This window comes from Centruroides vittatus, unplaced genomic scaffold (assembly GCF_030686945.1).
Source record: "Centruroides vittatus isolate TY-2023 unplaced genomic scaffold, ASM3068694v2 contig_958, whole genome shotgun sequence".
Classification (NCBI taxonomy): Eukaryota; Metazoa; Arthropoda; class Arachnida; order Scorpiones; family Buthidae; genus Centruroides; species Centruroides vittatus.
Window position 1 is genome coordinate 873,796 of NW_027122637.1, and position 20,960 is coordinate 894,755.

Below are 20,960 nucleotides of genomic sequence, written 5' to 3' on the forward strand. Positions count from 1 at the left end.
CATGACATGAATGCTCTTGTGTCTGGTTTAATGCTGGAAGAGGAAGTAACACTCACATTTGCAGAGAAGCTTCATATTCAGAACTTGAATGCATCAAATGGCTCACTCGAATCATTTAAGCAAAGACATGCCATTTCAGAGAAGGTACTGCGTGGAGAATCAGATGATATAAATAATATAGCAACAGAAAACTTTAGAGAGAGGATATCTCAATTTATACAGTTTTTGATGCAATTAATGTGTATACTGCTATATAAAACTACAGCTGTCAACATTAATAGAAATAAATTCACAAAAAGTACAAAACAATGTCATGGGTTTATTTGATATAATGTATGTATTCTCATATAGTGACCATTTATTGTGGTCCCAAGGGTGATCACTTTAAGCAGGTTCCATATATCTCAACTAGTATATTATTATTTATTACTATTTTTATTATACTTTTAGATGTAATAAATAAATTTATCAAACGATTCCCTAGATATATCGACCGATACCTCGAAGGTCGCTAGCAACACGTTAGGAATCCTTGATATAGACAATCACTATGGGTGCGTTTATTTCTGAGCTAATTTTAGCACTTGTCAGCACTCTCAGCCTGTATACTTTCGTCCGAGCACCACGCTCATTGCTGTTTACTTTAGAGCAGGCCTGGCCAACCCGCGGGCCGCATGTGGCCCGTCACGTTAAATTGTGTGGCCCGCTAAGCGATATTATATATTTATTTAAAACTTTTGTTTCCCGTTATGTGTATACCAAAACAATTAAATAAATGAAAATTTGCCTGTGTCATTGTTATAATGCGCAAGTGCGAGTACGAACTCTTGGTATAACAATAAAATCTTGCTCATTTTGTATTTGTTTTACTATTTTAAAAGCATGTTTGCCTAAATTGTGGCCCACCGTAATGTTACGCGTGATCAAAGTGGTCCGCGAAACAATTTGGGTTGGCCAGGCCTGCTTTAGAGCTATGTGACGTCATGTTTAGCGAAATTGGTAAGCTCTGAGTGCTCAAGCAGCTAGTTCGCTGTTGAGCTTTGCGCTAATTCAATATGGCTGTTCCCATGAAAAAATTACTTTCTGTACAAAGTAATGAAAATGGAATTATTTTGGGGAAAATAAATGGCAGAAAGTATTTTTATTGGTAAATTTCAATTATTTGTTGTATAAAATGTTTACAATGATCTTTTTTATTGTAAGGTTCAATAGCTTTAGATGACTTTTCATAAACAGATGTGAAAAATTAACTTCGATTCATTGTTTATGATTAAAAGCGAAGTTTATCTTACATGCGTTTGGAGTCTTCAAGTGTTATGTTCAGAGCATTAAATAAATCGTAAAGAAATGAACAGCATTAATAATAATCCAAAACTACACAAGTTCGTATACTTGCAAGGGCGTCGCCAGAGGGGGGGGCAGAGGGGCAGTTGCCCCTCCCTAGACATGCGAAAAAAATTATTTAAATGCTAAGTCATTTATTGCCCGATTTATAATTCCCGCGCGAAAAACCCAAGAAGATTATGTTTTAATTAAAATAATCTTCTTAAGCTTCTTAAAATTTATGAATCGTTTTTATTTTACCTACATACAATTCATATCCTCTATCAATTTATATCATCTTGCCCCCTCTGGCCCATTGGCTGGCGACGCCCTTGTATACTTGAATGAATTTTTACTTACATATGGGAAATGACTTCTCAAGAAATTGTATCATTGGATACCATTTTCTCATTACAAACTAAACTTATATGATGGAGTAATACTTATTTCTATTGAAATAAGCTGCTGCTTCTTCAGTTGATGTCTTAATAGCCATATGTTTTTCATCAATAGAGCCTCTAATTGCAGGAAAACCAGATTGGGTATAAAAAAATTCCATTATTCTTACATCATCCTGCTCTGTGATGGCCAAGAGATTATTTTTTCATTTTCATTTAACACTAAGAGAGAATTAACAACCTCATTTAAAATATTCCACGCAGTCTGTCTAGACACATTAAAACGATCACCAATATCCTCAGAGAAAAAAAAAGAAAAAAAAATTTTTGTATTTAATATCAATTATTTGTTGATTTAAAACTCAGTTAGTTACACCATAGAAGAGCAACGTCACATCCATTCACTGGGTGAAACAATTGCATTAAATATGTATAATCTGCTATTCTTTTATATACTGCATCTAAGTTCATATATTGCTTCGTATAAACAAACCTGAATGATTCTTGATTTGCCAATGTCCATAGGCAGAATAAAAGCTGTTTTTGAGGAGAGACAGGTCGTCTTCCAGAGGAAGTAATTTTTCTGTGTCTAAAATTGCCCTTATTTTTTAAAGGAGACTTTCAGAAGATTCTCTTGTAAGTCTAAGACACTAGTCGGCCGGTGTGGAGGTTGCGAGATAATTTGAAAAAAAAAAAAAAAAATCGAAAAATCTCTATCCAAAAGTAATGCTATACGGAAAAAAATTACCAAATGTTTATACCACTTTCACAAAATAAGAATGCGTATGTCGTATGCAAATTTAATCAATCTGAATGACGGTATGCAGATAGATGCATGCTGGGAAAACATCATCCAGTATAAAAGGAACGGAGGTTACCAAAACTCAACTACCCACTGATGAGGCGTTGCGAAATGCATTTGGGAAATAGAACTAATAAAATTATGAAAGTATAGCATCTTTTCGTCCTTTTTTTGTCTTCTTAACTCACTCGAAGTCGGATTTTAAAGAGTAGCTTTTTACTTGGATTTTAATTTAAAGTTTTTTAGAATTTAAATTTTTTGAATAGTGTCGTACTTAATTTTTACAAACGTAATGGCCGCCGCAAACTAGGCAATATCGAAGCAAATTCGTTCGATCATCGCCTGCTTGATGGTCATCGATTGCCCGTCATCGACTCAACGTCATTCTACGTCATACCCTTCGATGGAAAGTAGGCGGTCCGTTCGACGAGACGTCGAACGGACCGCCTACTTTCCATCGAAGGGTATTTCCATCGAAATTTCATTTAACGATCCCGACAGCCATATAAATCGTGGACTGTCCGGCCTAATCCCGGACATATAATAAATCTACCTATAATTCGAAATATAGATAGTACTTGACTTTCAAACGAAACGCGTTTCTTAAAACATGCACAAAAATCGAATGTCTGAAATTGGAGGAACAGACTCGCGTGGTAGGAGTCATTCAAATATCCCCTCCCCAGTGCGGACGTTGTATGTATTGATAACAATTTTGTAACGGCGAGTGGTGGGTGTTAGCATGATGACGACGTTCTAAAACTCTTTAAGAATTTCCTGTTTGAAAGTAATTTTTATCAAAATCATTATATAGTAGTGTTTTGATCAATGATACGCAGCAAGTTCTTGCTTATTTAAATCGTTGCACTTTAATACTTGTAGAAGCGCTGTACGATATTAAATGTACTCTAGCAGAACTTTTAATATGAAAGGATAGTGGCAAAAATTTAATATTTACAGATATTATATACCAATATATCTTTAAGCGGTATTTTCTGTGTCTGTAGGTCAGTAATGGCGAACCCGTGACCCGCGCGACGATTTTGAAGTAGGCTACCGCATTGAAAGTTTAGAAAGTATTAGGATTTTATAAATTATAAAAAAAAATATTTGATAATTTCAAAACTTTGCATATATAATGTAAAACAAGTATCCTAAAGCTGCCGTGGAAAGTCTTAAAGGCCATTAATTAAAACCTCAGAAAAATTATCAAATAAATAAACAATAGCATACAGGTATACCTCGCCTTACGTCGGTAATTTGTTCCAGGAGAGGCGACGTAAGTCGAATTTACTTGTGTAAGTCGAAACTACGGTGGAAAACGCCAATAATGAGCAATTAAAGACCGCTAAATAAGACGACAACGCAGAAACCCAGATGTTTTCATGTTTCGTTCTGTAAGATTTATGATAATTATATTAACATTTACTGTAAATGTACATATTTTAATATGATTTTATGTGCTTTTAACGCTTTTCTAGTGATATTACGAACTTCAATATTTGTGGCGGACGGATGTAAAGTCGAATAAAATGACTTAAACTTGATTTTTATTTTTCCATATATATATTATATTATATATATATATTTGACAAACGACGTATAATCGAGAACGACGTAACTCGAGGTATACCTGTATTTCCGATTAAACGAAATATCTGTTTCTACTGTAATCGCACTTTCTTCTTTTCACTTTTACCTTGGGTATTAAGAAATTAAATAAACTCATGTATAAGATAAATAACAATAAAGTGCAATTTGTAAGCACTTTTTGTTGTCTTTTTAATTACTCAAATTAAATATTTGGCCTGAGATTTGGAGTTACCGTACTAAATTTCGAATAGAATTTTGACCTACCTCCGGAAAAAGGTTTACCATCGCTGGTCTAGGAGTTACTTAATAGATCTTTTGTGGTAAATCGGTGAATTTTGTGTTTTTTTCTTCTATTGGCCTATTTTTAAAATTAGCTTCGCCTCGACAGAAAGTATGAATAAATTAATGTACCATAAATTTGTTTTATAGAATAAATTGCTCAATTTTAATAAGAAGAGGGTGGCAGATCGAGCGTAACATTGGTATGGGATGTGTAAAAATTAGTGACAAAATGTGAAGTGGGTAGGTAGTCAAAAAGGACTTATAATTTGTGAAATCGTATTTAAACGATCTCCCTTTATGAGATCATTCAAATACGATTTCACTAATTTCCAGACATCCAAAAGAACAGCTATAAAATCTCTTGTTAAAGTAGGAAAGTTCTCATTTCTTTTTACAATGAATATGTAATAAAATACAAAACAGTATCTAAAATATTAAAATTCCAAATAAAACAGAAATACAGATGATAAAGTTAATTTTCATAAATGATTTTTATGTTATTGTAACCGAAATTAGCAGAAATTGTCACTGCTCGAAATTTTTGTTTTTTCGATTGAAAAATGTACGAAAGTGTGGATTTGGAGTATGAAAAAGGAGTTAAAGACATCAATGTATCGAGTACGTATAAACGAGTTGTCGGAAAGTCAAGGACTGCCTGTATATAGGCCTACTACCGTTTGAACGAGGGAGACGAAAAATAAAAATTTAATCCTTTAAATCAGGGATGGGCAACCTTTTTCTATGTAAGGGCCGCATTTTAAAACTTTTGTACTGACGCGGGCCGCATACAAGAAAGAAGAGGAAAAAAAAAATGCCGGTAAATCGCAATTATTTATTCATATATAATTATAAATTAGCATATGTATACTTAATTTAGCTTCTGGAACTGATGTAAACGTAATATATCGGAAATATTTGGTTAAATATTCGTCACAGCTAGTTTTAAATTAGTTTCGATAGTTGTTTATTTATAGTTTCGATATGTCTGTTAGCCGGTTTCTTGTTTTAATTTTTACTAAATTCATCGCGGAAAAACTATTCACATACGTAAAATTGTAGAAAATAACGTTTGGATTTTTGCTGCATACTTCCTTAAGCTGGGAAATTGATATACAGTATTTATTCATATTTTATGCGAAGCGGGCCGCAAAAAATATTAATGCGGGCTACATGCGGCCCGGGGGCCACCGGTTGCCCATCCCTGCTTTAAATAATTAAAGCATAAAGGCCAATAAAATATTCCTAATTACATATACGGTATTAATCATTAAATACTTTAGAAATTATAAAAATTTAAATAATTATTACAACTATTCAACTGCATTTTAATACAGCTTAATGATTTTAAAAAGAATATCTCTGTTAAGTAAACGAAAAGTAAATGTCTACATCTAAATAAAATTCGAACAGACTTTCCTAAACGTAATAATTTAATGCAGGCCTACATACAGTAAACTATAGAGAAATGTATAATTATATGGTTAAAAGTACCGAGCTTTCATTGGGCACGTTTCCTCGTCAAGCAGCTAAGTAAGCTAACCAATGACATAGTTCGTTTCATACGGAACTATCGACTAGCTTATTTAGCTGCTTGCCAAAGAAACGTACAGTACCTATTAGCTCGAGATATGACGAAATACAAGAACGAAAAGTGCTCTTTAAAGGTGCTCAAGAAAATTCTTTGTAAATTTCGCTTCCTCCGTTTAAATTTTACTTGATGATCAATACATAAATTAAGGAAAGAAAAAAAAAAAAAAAAAAACTGTAGCCAAAAGTTATTATAGTCAGATATAACACAACTGCTTGAATCATAGTCTTATGATATCAGCCTTTATAACAACTGCAATAGACGTAAATACTATTTATTAAGCAGCTAAACGACGACGCGATAATAGTGTAAATTAAAAAAAGAAAAAATTAAAAGTTAGATAAATTTGCTGTATTTTACGCTGAAATAATAACTGTAAAAAAATGATAAAAACTTGAAGTTCATAAGTTTTGTAAGACTCGATTATTTTTGAAATAATTACAAAAACAAATATTAATAATTCCGAGATAAGGATAAGAGGATCTACGTTTATTGACGATCTTTACAGATTCCAAAGTAACTTTAATATTAAAAAGATAAAAGAACAATTTTAAAACTGTATTAAATTCCAAAATATTGAATATTATCAAATAGATTTTTCTTATTATCAAAATTATATATTTTATTTACAAAATTTTTATTAAGCGTTATTATTTTCTAGAAGTAAATATGTTTATAAAACTGATACATATAAATTTAGTCTGTCTCGGATGACATATATTAATCACTGTTTATATTTTAATGAAATACACGTTTTAATTACTGATTGACCTACTGCACGCGACTTTATGGTCAACAGATAGAATAGGAGAAATTGTATTTATTATATATGTTATCAATAAAATGTTTGTCCCAGAAAATGACGTTCTAAATATTAACAGGTGTACGGGAGACACACATTATCTGTAGGAAGATCCCGACCACCTGTCACTATCCTCGACGTCATTAGCATTTATCCTATTGCGCATCACTCTTTATTTTTAAATGTATTAACAATATGGTATGTTAAACTGATTCTCTTAGGTAAGTTAAATGCGATATTCCAAAATAATAATTATTAGTTATTTCCTTTAATTATTATAGGAGATTAATAATTTTGGTCCCGCTTTTGTTTGAAAATTAACAGAGATAAATGGTAAACGGGATTTATTAATTAATTTCAGTATCGAGTCACGTGATGTAGACGAATTTTCGATTCGTAAATGGCCGAAAATCAACTAGAAAAGTTATTTAAAGAATGCGACGTTCAAGGGACCGGTTATTTATGCCAAGAAGGGATGAGGGAATTGTGCGCCCGCGTCAGTGTTTGCGTGCAAGACGCGGATGCCATTTTTCAGACGCTAGATACGGACGGAGACGGGAAAATTACTTTTAACGATATTTCTACGGGCTTATTAGAGTTTTTGAATCAGAATTCCAATAGCCAAAAGGACGGATGCAAAACCCCGGATTCGGAAACCGATTTTGTACACGATAAGCACCAACTTGTCTTACAAGCGTGGCAACATTTCGCTACCGAAGTTGGAAAATCCGATAAAATTATCAGGTAAGATTTCATAAAAGAAGTTTATCAATTTTCTTAATAATTATTTTGCCTTGTTATTTTGTAGAATAATAAACGAATTATAACATATTTTACTTTGTCGGGTAATTTTTAAAGATTTTAATTTGATTTTGTGTATGAAAAATTACAATTCTCTATATAACTTCGATATAGTTTTATATCAAAATTCTAAGAAACTGTAGAAAATAATTTTATTGTAAAAGTCGCGAATCTTTTCATTTCGGGAGACATTACAGTTGTGAATAAATATATGCCGTTTTCTTTTATTTTTATATATATTTGAAGTTCTGTAATCTTTATCAATTTAGTCATAAACACATTCGATAATCATTTTTCGTGCCGTATTTATCATTTTAAGTAAAATGAAAAGACACGATTCTAAATTTCATTAATTATTATAAAATAGACAATTTCAATTTGCATATATTCTATGTGATTACTTCAACTTTTACATACTCAACTTTTATTTTCTGTAATATTCTATGTAGCAAAATGAACATAAATTGAATGGTAATAAAACGATCTTTTTACAATATAAAATCGTTTCTACTCTGTAGCATCAATCATACGAATTTTCGATATTTAATAATTTGTAAATTAAAATATCAAAATTAAATAAATTTTAATTTATAATCATAAAAATGAATCAAATTTAATTAAGAATTAAAGTGTAATTTAAGTGTGAAGATTTTAATCTTAATTATTTTAAGCTCTATTGTAGATTACTAATTAAAATTTGTTTCATTAAAATTATTACTTAAAAAAACTTTACGAAATAGAAATAAATAATATTTACGCTCGAATTAGTTTTATATTTCTACGCAGGTTTATTTTTAGACATTAATTAATTAATCAATTAGAGAAGCTTCAACTAATTCATTTTTGAATTCCATTATGAAAAATTTCATAATTTATATACATATATAGGCCTATTTTTAATTCTTTCCACTCCGTAGGCACTATTTTTAGGGCCCACAATGGGCAGCCCGGGTGACGTTTCCGGGACAGACCTGATTTGAAAAATTCTTGGTGTTTTTCGACCTCCCGGGTTCCATCCCGGATCCTCCAAAACGAAAAGCTGATGCTTTAACCTCTTGGGCCATCGGCCAGCATATTTTTTATGTTAATTCTCGTTAAATATGTTACATAGAAAATAAATATAAGCAACACCTACGCGATGAAACCTTTTCAATGTCGTTCTATTGTGTTCAAATCAACAATGAAACGTTACAACTATTAAAAAAAAAAACTATTAAAAATTTAAAATAAAACAGTAAATTATTAAAAAAATGTTATATAAAGAATTTTTCAAAGATTTTTAAAATTAGTAAATTCTACGTGCAAAAAACTTATTTGTCCTACGGAATTTTCAGCATAATAATAATAATATATAACGATAACATTTTTAAAGAAATGTAAACGATTTTTGATAGATCCAAATAATATTTTAAAATAATATTTAAAAAACAGAATAAATCATTAGGTTAATTTATATTTAACTGCCTTTATTTCCTAATATTTTATTGCGCAGCAAACACAAGTTTAAAATGGTGTATTTGCTCCATTTTTCCATATGGCATTAAATAAATATAAATTTTCGACCTTCGTCCTCTTATCACACATTTATTCTTTAATTTTTTTAATTTTGAATTTAATGTTTTACATTGCATAATTTTATTTTTCTATATTATAATCTCTAGTATTAACTAGACTTATCTTTATTGTGACAGTAAATAGGAAATTGCAACGATATAATATTATCCGATTAATTATTTCATTATTATATTAATATTTCATTGGCATGTTACAGATTTAATTTATGATGATATTTATTAAAAAGTAGAGAGAACAAGTAAACAAAACTAATTTATATTTTTGAATAAAACTAATAATAATAATAATAAATTTTCTTCATAAATCAAGATATAATAAATCTATCGAGTAAATAATACCAAGAGAAATCATGCTTGGGTAGAGGTATCGATAGACGATTCGACCATAAATGATACCTCTACCCGAGCATAAAGTATCTTTTAAAACCGATGTTAAAACTGTTTGCCAGAAATTATCGTTGGTTTGCAGCATTGAACTATTTTCAGTTCTCTACATCTAGCTGATGTTTGATCAGCAGTTTTCTCTTTTCCGTTAACGTTGCAAATATCACTATTAGATCATATGGTTTATTGTGGATATTAAACTAGAAATAATTCAAAATAAAATAGATTGAAAATTATTTTTTAAAATAACTTTTTATGACGCACTAACATTTCAAAAATGAATTTAATTTTTACGATATGATTTGGATATATAAATTGGTTTTTTATAATACACTTCGAGTTCGTAGCGTTTATATTATATTTTCAAATTTAATAAAAATTTTACTGATTTTTTCTTGCTATATAAAATTTGTTAAAAATGATCCTATTAAAATTTGTATTATAATTACAATAAGATAATTAAAATTTATAGGCCTATATTAAATCACTTGTTATAAATTAATTTTTACGTTTAACGTATTATATAAAAGCTTGATGTTTATTTTATTTCTGTTATCCTTTTCAATCATTGGTAAAAGTTTTATTGAATCGATAAATTACCTTTTATTTTTTACGCATTAAAAAAAGATTTACACCAATTTTACTAAATGACATATCGAAAGAGTTCAGTCGGCGGCTGTCTCCAAGCGCCGACAGAACAGTACTGTACGTCATCCTCTTAAGGTGATAACACAATTATTAACCAAAAAACAATTGATATCCAAACAAAAACATTTGAGATGTCAAAAAATTGCACTAAGTAACGAACGAAAGAAATATATTCTTCAAGCTTATATATTTCTTATATAAGCTTGGCACTTCAAATATAGGAAACAATCAATGAACGAGTTGCTTATTTAAGTTTCTTGGAAACATTTAAAATATTGGTGCCGCCTTCTGTTATGATATTTTATTTTAAAAACTATCTTTTTAATTATTATAAAATAGCAAAACTCTTAATTTTCAGGATAGGGATGGGTTTTATAAAAACGTCTAAATGCTAATAACGAATAAAATCGTCATTAAGTCCGATTCTATTCGAGATATGACAAACGACTCTCATTTATCTCCCACCCCGTCGATCATTAACCACAAAAATTTAATAGCATCAATCCCCCTAATACACAAACCTCCCTGCAATTTTTCAGAAATTTTCGACGAAAAAGCATACGCGTTATTAAGCTTCGAAGAGCGTGAACAAAATCGTGTCTCCCACATACACTAACATCCATACATACAGAAAAATATCCGAATTTTTTAGCATTTCTCAATGTTTCAAGATCCCTGAGTTCAAAAATTGGAGGGGGGGTATTTTTGACCGATCGCCATATTTTCCCTCATATATTACAAAGCCGAGAAAATAAAACTCTTTTGGGTATCGCTTCGAAGCGCCAAGCTTATCTTTACCAAAGAAAATCTTCTAAGAAAAAAGAAAATTGACTTTCGTCTAAATTGTCATAATTTTTTACATGGCGCATTTTTTATATCTCAGATATTTTTTGTTAGGATAATGAAATATACAAAAGGAAAACGAGTTAAAAATAAATAACTATTTGAGTTTCCCGTACTAATATGTAAATAATAATAATTAATCTGTAGATCTACGTTATTACGTATTAAATGACTATTTTCTGAAGCATAATCGAGATGAATTTTCAAATTTTGCGAAAACTGTCCGAATTTGAACTTTTCCGATAAAAAAATAAATGAACTAAACAAATATAATAAATACTCTAAAAATTAAATTTAATTGTTCTATAATTTATACGTTTAAGTGTTCTCAATATAGTAAATTTGATTTTTTTTTTTTAATAGTGTTCATGGATTCAAAACGAAATTTTGTTCATTCTTCTGAAATAAAAATTTCTTAAGCTGATAAATTTATACCGTATATTTGAAAATAAATAAGATGATTATACTAAGAAATTTAAAGAAAATGCAAGATAGTTGCTAAATAGCTCGAGAGATATTATATTATTAATTAAAGTAATAAAAATTGATATAGTCCGTGTCTGGATTAGTTATTAGAAGTAAAATAGATCCGAAACAATTTTATTGAATAATTTTCGTCTATTTATTAAGTTATAATTAATATGTTTTCGCAGAAAAACGAATTAAGGAATGAAAGTTTATTCAAAAAACTTAAAAAAATAACACGAACATGTGCATAAAAACTAATAATGGCACTAGAATAGTCTTAATTATAATATTTGATGATAAATTTAGACTTTTTCACGACATTAAGAATATAGCAAAGCTGTTCTTACATTTGAATTACGAATTATTTGAATTAAGCAATCTGCACAAAAGCGTGGTTCTATAAAGTAGTACTGTACGTTCATAAAAATTATACATATACAGTATATAACAGTAGTAAATTTTACTCACTCGTAAAATTATTTTCGACGCAATACGCTATTAAAGTGCATCATAAAATTTTTTACAGTTTTATTTTGAAAGAAGAGAAATATGGGATTAATTATTAATTATGCACTCTTTTACAACTTGAAAATCTGCTATTCATTTTCTAGAAAATATTATATGTGGTATCGTATTAAATCCATATTATCTGTATTTATATATTAAAACCAAAATGTTCTATTCCCACCGAAACTGAAACCAACACTTTACAAAGACCACCCGTTAACTCTTCTGTGAATTCATGGGAAGAGTTAACAAATGAGAAGGAAGGTCTTTGCATAGGGCCTATGCAAAGACCTTCCTTCAGGTTGCAGGCTACTAATTAAAATATTAAAAGCAAAATGTTCCGTCACCGCCACACACAAATAACGTAAATTAAAAAATTAATTTGATTTACAATTTGAAATTTTCAAATTTAAATTAATTATAGTCACCCACGGAAAGCACTAACGACGTCCAGCGAATTAAGCGAGTTAAAAAGAGAAATTGTTTGACTGTTGACGCTATTATATTAACTATTTTACCAAGATATTTTGCCGAATATTTGCTTTTTTATGAAATTATAGATAATACTTTTAAAGATTAAACTGCTCTAAAAGACTACTCTAAAGATTAGAATAAATATTATAATAATTATAATGTAATATTATTATAATTATAATGTACAGTATAGTTTTTTTTTTTTTTTTTTTTTGTAGTTACTGGTAGTACATAAGCCTAGGTAATTACGATATTCACTTAATCAAGCATCTGGTGCACAATAAATTTTTTAAAAGTAAAGCCACCTATTGTCGCTAGGTGCTTCTATTTTGGTTACATTTTTTATTTAATTATTTTAAGCTTCCCGCCACGAATTTTGCATATTGCTGTTTGACAACTGACACATCAATATTTATATTAAATAATATTTATTTTTCTTAATTACTTATCAATAGCTGCCTGAGCCAAGTGAATCTTGTCAGGTAGTAATGTAGTAGGCCTAATCCGTAAGTTTGTTAGTCTTCCATTTACTAAAACTGCAATAGAGAATTGGATTACAAATCTGTCTCCTAGATAACTTACACACATTTTAATGCTTAGATGGTTGGCCACAAATGGATATAGCAATTTTTACTTTTTACCTGTTCTGGCAATGAAAGCAGCCACAAATGGTTTATCAATTTTCATTTGCGGTCTCTTACTAGACTTGATTTGCTATTAGGTCTTCCCTTAATTTTTATACAATAAGCATGGTTTCTTAATTGGTACGAATTAATCAAGTTTACCTTACACATAACTGCATTTTCCATTGGCGGTAAAAAATTCTAAATAACCATTATTCTTTCATAAATATCTTTATCAAAGATCATACTTTTAAATTGTTTTCGGTATTATTCCTTTCATAGTTACAATGTATTTTTGAATTATTCTCAATAGTTCTCTTACCTGTTGTTTATAACTAACTCTTTACTATCTCATATATTACGTATTACAGGATTAACACCGTGATAAACTGAATCACTCTCATTCAATTCACTTAAAATTAACCAAGATGAGGTTAATTGCAACCAGTTTTTAAAAGATTTTTCACAATTGCTAAAATACTGAATTATTTCTTACAGTTGAAAATAATTTTTGGTAATTGCTTTCCTGTCGATTACTAATCTGCCTTAACAACATAAAATAACTTCTGCAAATGTTAATATTTTTTGCTGTTAATTTCGTACTCTTAAGTTTCAGCTAAACCTATAACGCTAGATTCATTCAACGTCTTTTGAAAACTAAATGTATTAGGGTACCCTAAGTCAAATGTATTTCTAAAAAAGACTTAGTATCTACTTCACACCAAACATTGAACTAAGTTATTTTTGATTCTGGTATATCAAATAGCCATTTCTTTTAACTTCGAAATAATAAGGAAAAAGTTCAGTTGCTCTACGTACACGTGATTCTTGACAGGCAAGATCGTACATTATTTGCATTTTCGGTTGATCGATTGATTTTCTTTTTTAAGTAAATGAAACGTTGATAGCGCTTGAATTTTTCGATTTACATTCTAATTACAGTACTATAGGTTCTATAGGTTCTAATTACAATATTATAGATTTTAATGATTTGAACTTTAATATTTTCTTCATCTATCAAGTCCGTAATTTTGAGGTTTTTTTTATATATCTAGTATATAAATTAAATTAGACAATCGCCAGCTATTTTGATATCCATTAAAGAAAAATTATAAATCATTGGCTCATAATATTTTTTATGAGTTGCAATGGGAAGTTCCCATTTCCTTTTTAAATCTGCAGAATTTCCATTTTCCACAACCGTAACCTTTTTTCCCAATAATCCAAATTAATTCTTAATATCTCTAAATTCTTGGTGTTAAATATGAATAAGAATTCTTACTTCCTCATATACCTTTACTGATTAAAGTAATAGAAACGTGTGAAGTCTAAATTAGTTTATCATTTTTTGTAAAATTTCCGTTAGCATTCTCTAAGAAATGCTTACATGTTTCCAAAATACTATCAATTCTTCCTTTACTATATCTTCACGAGATAAGTTTATTCCATTGTTTAGACTAGATTTAGCTTGTGTTTGAAACATCGAATCCAAATTTCCGGACTTCGACACGACACGACTCATTAACGGTGGACGAACGAGACACAGGACCAGGATTGGACTCAATATTAATAATAAAAAATATTATTAATAAATAAACATAACACCTAGCCAAATTCATATCTAATTTTATCAAAGACAAACAACAAAATCAAAGAAAATTAATTAATAAGGGCGTCTTCAATTTCGCGCAGCACTTTCGATTACAGAGTGCCCCAAAATCAATATAATATTTTTATTACGTTGATTTTGATGAAGATGAATTTGATTAAAATCAGGATTATTTCAATTGGTAAGTGATATATGAATTCTGAATCAAATTTTAATTAGGTTGAATAGTTTTGCACCTGTTGATGTATTACTGTATTATTAGAATTCATCAACTTGAAAATTCAAAATAAACAAATAATGCAAACCAATAAAATACTTTTAACTTTTAAATCAAAACTTCTATATTTTATATGAAAACTAAAATTCTAGTTTTGAACTTTTTAAATTATAAAATGTATTTTAAATTATATATATAGGCCTAATGTTATTTGGAAAATTATAATTTACAAATAAAAATTGAATTTATTTTATTTATTTATTGTTTACCTTTGTAATTTGTATTAAACTTTTACCAGGATTTAGTACAGTATTCTAATTTTTCCGTAATCCCATTTGGGTGTCTAACTTACTTATGTTATTAGAAATTGTATACTCTGATAGCCACATAAGTGCGATTTTACTGTATTTTCTATTTGAAGTTATAATTAATATAATATTATCGAGAATAATGCAGTTTTAAGCAAAATTCCAGTAAAAAAAGGAATACGAATTTATTAAAATTTAAAAACTGTTAGAAGATACAGCAATCTTTGAAACTGTTTTTTAGGCTTTTACTACTGCAAATTAAATAGAATTATAAATTTTACAATGTTTATTTATTTTTGACATTTAAACAGTTATTTATAAAACAATAGATAATTATAAAAACATTTTAAAATCGCAATTTTTTATGCTGCATTATCCTAAAGCTCTAATATAATGTTAAAACGAAGTTTTAACAAACTTGATAGATTTAAATTTTAAATTATAAAATATAAATCTATTTATCAGATTATGCTTAATTTTTATGATTACAGTAAAAAAATGAACTGAACTTTTTGAACATATTTTATTATACTACACTATCTTAAAAGTAAGCTCCTTGTACAGTACAAGATACACATTTCTGCCACTGTCTATACTATTTGTCAAAACAGTCCTGGAAATTATGTTTTTATGATGTCTTTAAGAACTTTGAGAAAGTTTTGTCTTTCATAGTCAGATATTTGTTTACCGTAACAATGCGCACTCACATCAGTCGTTCCTGCTAAACGAATACCTGACCAAGAAGAGCGTAACAGAATTTTTCCAATCTCCTTATTTTTCTGATCTTGTCCTCGCAGACTTTCATCAGCTCTCTAAAATGAAAAGTTGCAGGTTCCATTTAGCTACATGGGTGGAAGCTGCAGCAAGTGAAGCACTCAAACGCATTACAAAAAACGGTTTCCAGAGCTACTTTGATAGCAGTATGGTCTCTAGCAGAAGTATGTAGCTGCAGAAGGAACTAAGTTAAAATGTAAAAATTTCTGTGTTGTAAAATAAAACCTATTTTTACCTCACACGATGTTTTTCTTTTTACTTGTAGGAAACTGTAGTACTTTCTAAAATTTTACTACTACTGTAGAAATTTTGGTTAATGTTACACTAGATATCGAAGATGGCGGAGCTTCCGGTCGCCATTTTGACTGCCATTTATGTATGCGTAATTATCGAAAATAGTGACCGCGACGTATTAGTTACAAAACATCGATCTTATAATTTAGGATATTAAAAAAAATAAATAATATGAAACCATAATTTTACTTACATTAAGTAAAATTATGGTTTCATATTATTTATTTATTTATTTTTTGAATCGGAAACGAGAAACTGATGCACAATAATGTATTGTGCATCAGTTTCTCGTTTCCGATGTTTGGTTTCTACCGGAGGAAACTCCACATTACAAATTGACGTTCTTTTTTTCTTATTTTTTATCCGGTTTCTCAGGTATTTTGCCTTTTTTTTCTGTTACCTTTTTTTCTTTCTTATTATTTTTAATTACTGGTACAGACTCAGGTTCCTTCCATAAAGGTACTCTTCCAGAACGAGGAAATATCTTACTTAAATGTTTCACAAAAATGTAAATCTTTCACCAGGTTTTTTTGATGGCCAATTCAGATATTTTTTATACATAAAAGAATACGTGTACGAGTCTGACAGGTCTTCTGTGTAATGCTTTAGCAAATTATTTTTTGTTTTTCAAATATCCCCATAATCTTTCGATATTTTGAGTATGAGTGCCGCCTGTTTTCGGGTTCACAAAATTTTCGGAATGATTAACTGTTCTGTGTTCAATTTCTACTCCTTCCAAGTCATTTATGTGGTTGTAACCTTTCCAGTTATCAGTCAACACTACACTGCCAGAATTTACAAATTTATAAATAATCCAATTAAGAGTTACTTCAGATCTATCGTTTACTTGACATATAAAACAACTTTTATCTTCTCGACATATTCCGCCTACTACCCATTTTGTACTTTTTAGTTTACGGCTTTTTTTCGTATTTACGTTTACATATAACTGTTTTGTCTATTTCTACGGTTTTATTCGGACCTCCAATTTTAAACGATGTCATATTATGCAAAGCAACTAGCATCACAAAACGTATATGGTTAGACCAGTCAACTGCAGCCTTGTTAGAAATACCTGCAGCAATTGCTGAGGTAGTTGAAGATCATTCCAATCCCAGATAATGCCATAAAACGACAATATTTTAGCCAAGAAATTTTACCACATTTACCTTTAAACGTTCCAGCAAAGGCTGAACTATTATTCCAGCATGTTTGACATCGCATCACACGAGTTCCTATCATTTCGATATACTAATTTGCAAGCTTTTGAACATTTCTTGCATACATCATCAGTATGCTGTAATCCTAAACGTACTGCGAATTTAAATCCTTTGTCAATTCTGGGATCCAAACCTATTTCCAAATACTCGGATTCTAGTAGTTGATAAAAATTATGGGAGGTGCATCCGGCCCAAAATTCTTCAGAATTAATATCAATATCATTCATTTTTAACAAATTAATATCAGCAAAATCCTACTAAATTAATGTTATAGTTATCAAATAATTGAATTAGAATTACAATAGTAGTATTTATGAAACCGTGCCGGTGCTTATTCTGCAACTTGAACACAAACTATATGGTGTATTTTCTCGGACTATATGGTGTATTTTCTCGGATTTTCTTCAGAACTTAATACACGTATCAACTGAAAAAAAATTAGTGATGAAATTTGCCATGTGTCCGAGAAAATACACCATATAGTTTGTGTTCAAGTTGTAGAATTACAATATTTTAAATTAATATTAACTTAATCCAATAAATCTTTAACACAATTAATACGTTAAATCAATGATATCACATCACTAGTTACTTTGTTCTTATAAATTTGCATATTACAACGTAATATATCACAGCTCCCTCTATCAACAACGTCACTTGGAAATCTGATTCGAGATTACCGGAAGATCCGCCATCTTCGATGCTCTAGGCATCGAAGGTGGCGGATCTTTTATTCTATTAACCGAAATTTTTAATTGTATATTTCGAAATATTTTCGGAGTCTCTAGAATTCGAATTAACGTGAATTCACAGTACACATAAAGCCCTATAATAGCATTATGTTACTTCGGATAATTTATTTTCATTATATACTAATTAAACAAATATTTAAAGAAAAGATCCATCTACCGCATGCACGACCTTGTAAAAGGTGATGTCATAATAAATGTTGCCGAGATAGCTTTATTGATTATGTAATTTATAATTTTAGTGAAGAAAATATTCTTGAATTATATAAAGAACTTCAAAAATCAAACAAGCCTCATCTGATATCTCAGTTTGAAACCGTCATGGCTGATCTGATGGAGAATGTAAATCGTTTGCAAGAAGAAAAGCATCGATTGGAACATTTTTGGAAACGGTAATAAATGTCATGGTTTTTTAAAGTATTACATTGTGGATACGAGATACGAGTTTAGATAAATAAAATTTTTAATAAATTCTCTATTTATTTTGAATAATTTTAATAGAATTCAAATTTATCATTTAATATGCTTTAAATATTTTTATTATAGTGAAAGAAAAGAACAAGAGTTGTATTTACACAAAATGGAAGAAGAGATGACAAATCAAGTGAAAGATTTAGAGTTGAAAGTAAAACGAGAGGTAGAATTAATTTGAAAAGTTAAATATTATTAAAATGTATTGTAAATATTAATTATATTTTACAGAATATAATTAATGTCATAAGATTGATTTTAATAAAATTATAATTTAATTTCAATTAAATTTTATAAATTCTAACTTATACGCTCGTATATTAAATTAAAACATTATTAATAACGGTAAAGTATCAATAACTTTAGTATGATTATAATAACTATAAATTACGCATTGAATTATATAGGCACAAGAAGAAGTTGAAACGGAAAGAAAGAATTTGAAAATAAAAATGGACGCCGAAATGGATGAATTACAAGCTCATTTATCTTTATTTGAAAAAGTAAACTTTTCAATATAATTATTTTGTTGGATAAATCATCAGAATTTTTAAATTAAATATTTAAATTCAGGTCAATTCGTGGCTCCAGTCCTGTGGTCAACATCATTTTCAAGACGAAAAAGCAAACGAAATAAGAAATAAATTAGAAGAGGCTTTACACGAAAATCATCAATTGAGGATGAATTTGATTGATACTCAAACTAATGTGGCTTTGATGAGAAGTGAAATGGCTCAGTTGAGAAATCAATACGAAGAAAAGTGCCGAGAACTTAATAGGTAGGTTAAATATATATGTTTTACAATTTAATCTGTATAGAATAATTAATTATTTTTTAACTTTTCAGTGAGAAGGAACGAATTATGGAAGTTTTGCATGAACATACCGTACTTGGCAGGCAGATTCACTATCTTCAGTACGCAAAATTCTCCGATTATACACCGTACAAATGTTTAAATCTGAATTTTATTTCAATAGATGTCGTATTTATTCTAATATATAGCGCACTGTCTATTAATTTTTTTCAGCTTGCAACTGTGCTGTTTATTAGTGCGTGCTTACTATTAGAATAAATACGGTGTATATATATATATATATATATATACATATATTAATTTTATTTCAGTGACGCTAATAGAAAATTAAATGATACCAACGATACATTGAGAGAAGCCATGCAGAAATCACCTGTCGATAATGTAAGTGACAAAACATATTTATTTACATTTATAATGATTGTAATATACTGAACTAAATTTAAAATTTTAAGCATGTTTTAATATAATGCAATGTTATTAAATTAGTTTTCACGAATTTTTCCACGTTCTGAACATAGAGGATCGATTATAGGAGATTATTTATATAACGATATTCTTTCTGAGAGAAGAAAAAGGTGATTTTAAATCAATATTTCATAAGCAATATTTTATACAATGTTAGAGATTTTTTTTAACTCTATTTTTATATGGATAATCCATGGTTTACCCAAGTTATCTGTTGATTTTGCAATTTGGAATTTATTACGAAATACGTAAACAGTTTTTTCTTTTTCCAAAGTCACGAAAATGTCGAAACCACTTACACGCATACATATGTATACGTATTGTTCGCCTTTAATCCTCCCTCGTTCATTTGTGCGTTAATCCACGCCTTAATTGGTGTTGTTAGACACTCCAATTTGTTTTTATCGCATCTTTTTTAGAAATTTCACAGACTGATACCGAAAAAAGTAGTAGGCCTATTCGTTTGGAAGCTTCGTCATTACAAAAGATGACAATCTGAAACCGCATTCGTGAGTTTCGTGTTACTGTAGCAGTTTAATTCAACATTTTTACAGAGGTTTTTTTTATAATTAAAATAAAGACCAAATCTGCCCAATAGGGATCACCATTTATTTTTTGTGTTCCAAGACAAAACACTTTTCGGCGACTGACCTTCCTTTTTAGGTTACTTGTCGCCGGAAGGTTATTAAAAAGTCCTTTTAAAACACAAATACTTCCAATTAAAATTATAAAAATTTGTAAAAAGGAACTGGTGACATAAATCAGACGTCTTGCTTACATCCATCTTGCCTTTTTCGGGGTGTCTTGGCTGCTTTTATCCACTGGGAACAGGCGCTGGGAAATGTAGATTAGACAGCTGACCCCTGCGACGATATTTGTAGAGTTTCATCAGTGAATTTTCGTCCGATGGAGAATTTTTTTATAA

General features: G+C 29.5%; 1 protein-coding gene across 5 annotated transcripts in view; it reads left to right on the plus strand.

Annotated features, from left to right (window-relative positions):
* The first annotated feature begins 6,879 nt into the window (after positions 1-6,879).
* The window catches only part of LOC136985316 (ras and EF-hand domain-containing protein homolog), a 28,067-nt gene continuing 13,986 nt past the window's right edge, over positions 6,880-20,960 (plus strand). For 3 of the 5 annotated variants that reach the window (XM_067282569.1, XM_067282572.1, XM_067282570.1), the window contains exons 1-9: positions 6,880-7,009; positions 7,150-7,532; positions 18,524-18,673; positions 18,828-18,918; positions 19,160-19,255; positions 19,326-19,531; positions 19,600-19,695; positions 19,879-19,951; positions 20,057-20,145. In XM_067282569.1, coding sequence (XP_067138670.1) covers positions 7,189-7,532; positions 18,524-18,673; positions 18,828-18,918; positions 19,160-19,255; positions 19,326-19,531; positions 19,600-19,695; positions 19,879-19,951; positions 20,057-20,145 — 1,145 coding nt within the window. In that variant the 5' untranslated portion in view covers positions 6,880-7,009; positions 7,150-7,188. The remainder of the gene's footprint in view (positions 7,010-7,149; positions 7,533-18,523; positions 18,674-18,827; positions 18,919-19,159; positions 19,256-19,325; positions 19,532-19,599; positions 19,696-19,878; positions 19,952-20,056; positions 20,146-20,960) is intronic. The other 2 variants (XM_067282571.1, XM_067282573.1) reach the window with 1 other exon arrangement.